This window comes from Varanus komodoensis, unplaced genomic scaffold (genome assembly GCF_004798865.1).
Source record: "Varanus komodoensis strain SLA01 unplaced genomic scaffold, ASM479886v1 scaffold32, whole genome shotgun sequence".
NCBI classification, from domain to species: Eukaryota; Metazoa; Chordata; class Lepidosauria; order Squamata; family Varanidae; genus Varanus; species Varanus komodoensis.
This window is the reverse complement of record NW_025335798.1, coordinates 5,526,843-5,532,842: the sequence shown is the minus strand read 5'-3', so window position 1 is coordinate 5,532,842 and position 6,000 is coordinate 5,526,843. Positions and strand designations below refer to the sequence as shown.

General features: G+C 45.2%; 1 protein-coding gene across 1 annotated transcript in view; it reads right to left on the bottom strand.

The window, feature by feature from the left end:
• Positions 1 to 511: 511 nt before the first annotated feature.
• MARCHF4 (membrane associated ring-CH-type finger 4) overlaps positions 512 to 6,000 on the bottom strand; it is a 150,006-nt gene continuing 144,517 nt past the window's right edge. The window contains exon 4 of the mRNA XM_044438304.1: positions 512 to 873. Coding sequence (XP_044294239.1) covers positions 512 to 873 — 362 coding nt within the window. The remainder of the gene's footprint in view (positions 874 to 6,000) is intronic.

The window sequence follows — 6,000 nt, the reverse complement described above, 5'->3', positions numbered from 1 at the left end:
AACAATAGCAATAAACTGACTGCCATTTCAGCTTGAACACCCTGTGAACACACAACATAGCATAGGGCCACGAAAAAAATGCATTCAAATACTTGAACCCCTGGTTAATACAGTTTGAAAAATACTCTTCCTTCCTTCCTTCCTTCCTTCCTTCCTTCCTTCCTTCCTTCCTTCCTTCTCTCCCAGTGTATGTGGGTTTGTGTGTGTGGTTGTTTAAAATCTTACCCATTCCCTTGTTAAAAGACCAGCTGTACTTCTCTGCTTCCCCCCTCAATCCTTTGCCCTAGTTCAGTTTTTGTAGTCTGTATTGCACTTCTTTTGTTGTCCTCTCTGTTGACTGCAAAACTTTAACTTCTTTTCGGCCAGAGTGTGCAGCTATCTGCCTCTTCTCGTCCTGGGCTGGCCGAGGCCCTCTTGTGCTCTGTGCACAGCCGAAGGCACACCAGGCCCCTCCGCCTTCGAGTTCCCCTCGCACGCAGGCGTTGCATTAAGGCCTCCTGAATTCCTTTGCTCAGACCGTGGTGACTCTCATGACAAGCTCCCTGTTTGTGCTTGAGCCGCTTCTCTGTTCGTGAGGCCTCAGATGGCTGAGTATATGCAAGATGGTGTAAGCACAGTGGTGGTCGGACAAGGTGCCTGTGGTGTGACTAGCTCCCCGGGCCATGCTGTCGGTTGGGGCAGAGTTGCTAGTGGCACCGCCAGAGGAGGATGAATGGTTGGTCTGAGAGGAGGTTCGCTGGTTGGTCCTGGTCCCTGTTTTTTGGTCCTCCAGGTCCTTTGCTTTGTCGTAGTTCAGCACTTTCCACTGTTGATTGACTGCTTGCCACCGTTTAAAAATCCGGTACACTGAGGGCCCTTCATGGATTATTAGACCTGTAAGATAAAGAAGTGAAGGAGTCAAAGGGCAGGGACAGTGGGAAACACATTTTAGAAATGCTCTAAAATCGATCACTGACTGCATGCAGACCTCTGGGAGTCCTTCAGGGCTTGCTTCGAGTCCACCAGCTCCTCTGTATTTGGGAGCTCTTCTTGCTCACTGAAATTCTCACTGTGTTCATTTTAATATGTCCCTGTGCAACTCGAGGAAGGGTCTGGCTGCACCCAGAATTCTGGATTAACCTTCTTGGGACAGACCAAATTCCATCTAGACCAGCACCACTTTTTTCCAAAAAGCACCCAGGAAGATCCATCCAAGATCTCACAAGCCAGGCATTAGCTTACTAGGGTCTGCTATTCATAGTATCCCTCTAATGGGGCTTCTTTCAGGTCACCATCATGGTCAACACAGCTTTCATTATTGTGGCCACCATTTTGATGGTCATGCCCTTTCCAGAAAAGTCTACTGCTGCATCTTTTGAGACAAGTACAGAATAGATATCTCTGCTTCAGTTGTTAAGACCGTTCTGCTTTTAACCAATATCAAGCTCGTCTACGACTGCTGTTGTCTGGCATTTCTGTCGAGATTTATTGAGATAATTTTTAACACTGTTAGCTGCTCTGGCTTTATTTAGAGAGAAATACAGGCCACAAATCTTAGAATAAAGCCTTAAATAGATTTCATGTTTGTCTCTGTGATCAATACACAAGTCCATAATACAGCAAGATGAGTGTTTTTATACAAGAAGGCACACATGGTAAAACAACCAGGGAGCAGGGGGATCAAAGGCATGGATCTGTCTTGCTGAAAACAAATCTCATGGATTGCTCTGTGTTAACACCACACCACTAATACTCAGCCCAGCTTGTAAATAATATGGTAATATGACATGGTTTACACTGCTTACCAAACCTCCTCAAAAGCCCACTCAAGTTATGGCATTTGATATTTGTCATATGATTTAAACAGGAACAACTGCCTCAAGACACAACTAAGGGCACAATCCTGTTCCAATTTAGACGGAAAAAAGGCCTACAACTCCAAGCATACCCCAACCAGCAACTGGCGTAGGAGCTTTTCTGTCTAACCTTGCACAGGACTGCGCTTACATACAAACACATTTCCAGTTCTGAGTTCAGCTTTTCAACATAACATTTTACATTATAAATAAAAATGTCAATATTTTTTGAAAAACGTCCATATTGTTACATCTCTCTTCTTGACTCCCAACTCTTTCATCTCTGGATAAATAACAATTATTTTAACAACTGAAGGGTTATTATCTCTGCATGTCCAGAGATGGTTGGTGTGCAGAGTTTCTTGTTAAACAAATGCAATCTGCAGAGGACCCAAAATAGCAGGCACTGATGTTGTAGCATGGCCAGAACATTAGCTCTCTGAGACAGCCCTGGGTTTGATGTCATCCTGTTTGTGAAGGAAGGCATAGTCTAAGTCCAGTTTAAAAAAAAAAAGCTCCATAAGAAGGGAGACGCTTGAAATTGCCCGTCTGGCCACTGGATTGCAGACTCGCCATGCACACAGGTTACCTGGTAAATCTTTTCCACTGTGGTGGGATGCCCTGTATTTCCATTTAAATTATAGTTATTATTTTTTAAATCCACCTATAATTTGCATATGCATATGATATTCAAATGCATATCTTTACTTTTCATTTGTTTGTTTGTTTTGGGTGATACAATTCCTCCTCTCTTGGCAATACATAAATGGCTCAAAGCATGGCCTGAAAATATTTGCCCAATCCATCCAGGAGTTCCATGGTCTCTGTAGGTTCTATATGTAGTCAGAAGAAAAGTTCACCTAATCTGTACTAGATCCATGAGTCCTTTTACAGATGGGCTCTTGTTTTTATAAAATGCAGCAGATGAAGCTTATTCAGAGGGGAAAAAAGAACTTATCCCTTGTGCAATTGCTCCCACCAAACTGCATTTCCTCAAGGGAATAGCAGGAGTAGTAGCAGCAGCAGCAGCAGCAATAATAATAATAGCAGCAGCAGCAGCAGCATGCAATTTTGCCTTGATCCTGGGTCAACAAGATCAGGTTTTGGCTTAAAAAATAATATTCCCTATGGATTATACCTTCCTACCTGCTGTTATTAAGCTGGCATTATGGATGTATAGGATGTTTTGACTCTTCAGTTTCAAAGTACTTCAAATAAATTATCTAGTTAGATCTTCACAATAACCTTCCTCAACCTGGTGCCCTCCAGATGTGTTAGACTACAACTCCCAGCACCCACCAGCCATCGGGAGGATGTTGGGAGTTTTAGTCTAATACAGTGATGGCGAACCTTTTAGAGACCGAGTGCCCAAACTACAACCCAAAAGTCACTATTTATCACAAAGTGCCAACACTACAATAAAACCTGAAAATGGAGGTTTTAGTTTAGAAAAAACAAATCACAACTAGTCCAAGCAAATATATACAGTGGTACCTCAGCTCATGAATGCCTCAGTTCACGACCAAATTGGGTCATGAACAAACATTTCATAAAAATTTTGACTCAGGTCACGAACTCCTCATTGGGAGAGGCGGAGTAGGGAGATGACCGTGATCGTGCTGGGGCAGCGGGGGGAAGATGGCCGAGATTGCGGCCGTCTTTCCTGCATGAGTGTGCCCACGATTGAGCCTGTCTTTCCCGCAGGAGCGCAACCATGATCTCGGCCATCTCCCCCCAGCCAGCACAATCGCGCCCATCTCTCCCTCCCCCAGCACACCCGTGATCGTGCCATCTCTCTGTCCCCCAGCGCACCAGGATGACGGGCGTGTGCAGAGCACGATCGTGGTTGTGCTGCAAGGGGGTGGGGAGACAGCCGTGCTCATGCTCAGGGTTGCAGGGCGGGGGGGGGGGGGGAGATGGCCACAGTCTTTGTTGTTCTTTGTCGTATTTTTCTGATTAAAAAAATAGTTACAGAATGGATTATTTACATTGAGCCTTATGGGGAAATTTTACTTGGCTCACGACCAATTTGGGTCACTACCAGAGTCATGACCGGCCATGCGAAAACTTGGACGAGTCACTACTAATGAGTCACAGCTCATGATGTCATCACCTGGCGCCACAACTCCTTTCCGAGCATGCGTAGGGCCCCCATGTGCACTGTTATCCGATGCTCAGCTGCTGGGGCGATGCTGGCGCGACTCGGCTCGCGTGCCAACAGAGAGGGATCTGTGTGCCCACTGAAGCACACGTGCCATAGGTTCGCCATCACTGGTCTCATACATCTGGAGATCATCAGACTAGGGACCGCTGCTCTAAGGTACATAAGTACCATAATTATTATCCATAACTTGCAGTGAGCTCATGGCAAAACTGTGCTTTGCACCAGATACTTCATGATTCATAGCTCAGCCTTTTAGCTACAGTTCCATTTTTACCAGGATTTAATTTGTCTTATTCCCTTGTTGTCCCTTATTTGGTAAGCAACAGCCATTGGTTGAGGCTCTTGTTATAATGTATCCTTTAGCAGTGGTGGGTGGCAGAGAGAGGGAGCCAAAAAAGCAAAACAAAGCTAGTCTCCTATAAACACCACCCCCTAAATTATGTTGTTAAAATGAATTATGCAAAACAGAAAAGTCTGCATGCATCTCCTTAATTTACAAACTGATTGCTCAATTTGCTAGGCATTCATTTGCTAAATTTGGACTGGTTTGTTGTGCTCTTATTGTCAGGAGAGAGGTTTGAGGCAAAATTCTTTACTCTTGTGGGGGAAGCAATAGATAGATAAGCAGAGACAGACAAGCATAATGGCAAACTGGAAGTTGGGCTAAAACAACTCCTTCCTTCTTGCTAAATAAATTCCTCCCCAGACATCTGGTTTCCAGGGTCTAGCTTTCCCTGAGGTGGTCAGCCACCTGGATTTATTTCTGGATCGTTCCGCTTCAAACTGCAGAGCAGATTCACACAACTGAATGCTCCTATATATGATTACTTGAAAAAAAATAAAATAAAAACTTTCCCCTCTTTAAACTTGATGTCTTCTTCACGATATGCTAGCTTTCAGTCTGGAGAACTGTTGTTACTTTACAAAGACACATAGGCTTTAGGGCCCTAGAAAGACACCACAGAGGACCTATAATAGCTTTCCCCAACCTGGTGCCTTCCACATTTCCTGGGCTACAACTCCATCCATTGCCATGCTGATTCAAGTTGATGGAGTTAGAAGTACCCATTGGAAGGGTCTCAACAACCATCAAATCTCACCCTCTGCCAATGAAAGAAATCTACTGCTACATTATCCCTGATAGATGGTCATGGAGCTTCTGCTTAGAATCATCTAACCAGCTTCCAAGGGTGTCTGTTTTCTTGTAATCGGAGCCCACAGGTTTGAGTGCTACCCTTTGGAGCAACCATTTGCTCCACCATCTGTATGACAGCCCTTCAAGTACTTGGAGATGCCTATCCTATGACCTTTTAATTGTCTCCAAAGCTAAACCAACCTAGCTCCTCATGAGACTTGGTCTCCAGTACCCTTTGCAGCTTTGCTATTTGTTCCGGTTCGTGGGGTCGCCCCAGAAGAGGGACAGCAATTGCTCCTTCCTCACCCTCTCCCCTTGCTGCTCATCTCATCTTTATCCTTGTCTCCCTACTCACCGCTGTCTAGAGGCATAAGACTAGTGGGAGAAGCTGTGGCTCTTCCCTTGTTGTGAGCAAAGACAGACAGGAGGAGCAGGCACAGAAGGGGATTTCGACACTGGGCTACCGCCTGGAGCAAACCTTAGCTGCTGCTCTGAGATGATGCCTCCTGATGCCGAACCTAAACCAGCATTCAACCATATAAGCCCCACACCTATGCTGCAAAGTGGTACACTCCAGATTCTGATACAGTAGCCATCTGCCCTCTTTTGCAGAGGACAGGCCTCTATTTGACAGGCTGCTAGAGGTCTGTCCTCTGTTTGGAGATATCCTTGATCTGAAGGGTGGTCTTGTCCAATTCACTGTGAAAGATAAAACTCTGTAAGAACTGTTGCCCATCAGCCATTAGAACCTGACTAGCAGAATGAGCAGGCAGGGGAACAGGTGCACCTGGTCACAGTCTTCCACTTTACAGTCAGTCAAATGTATCCAGGGGTGTAGCGAGAAATTTGGAAATGTGAGCACTCAT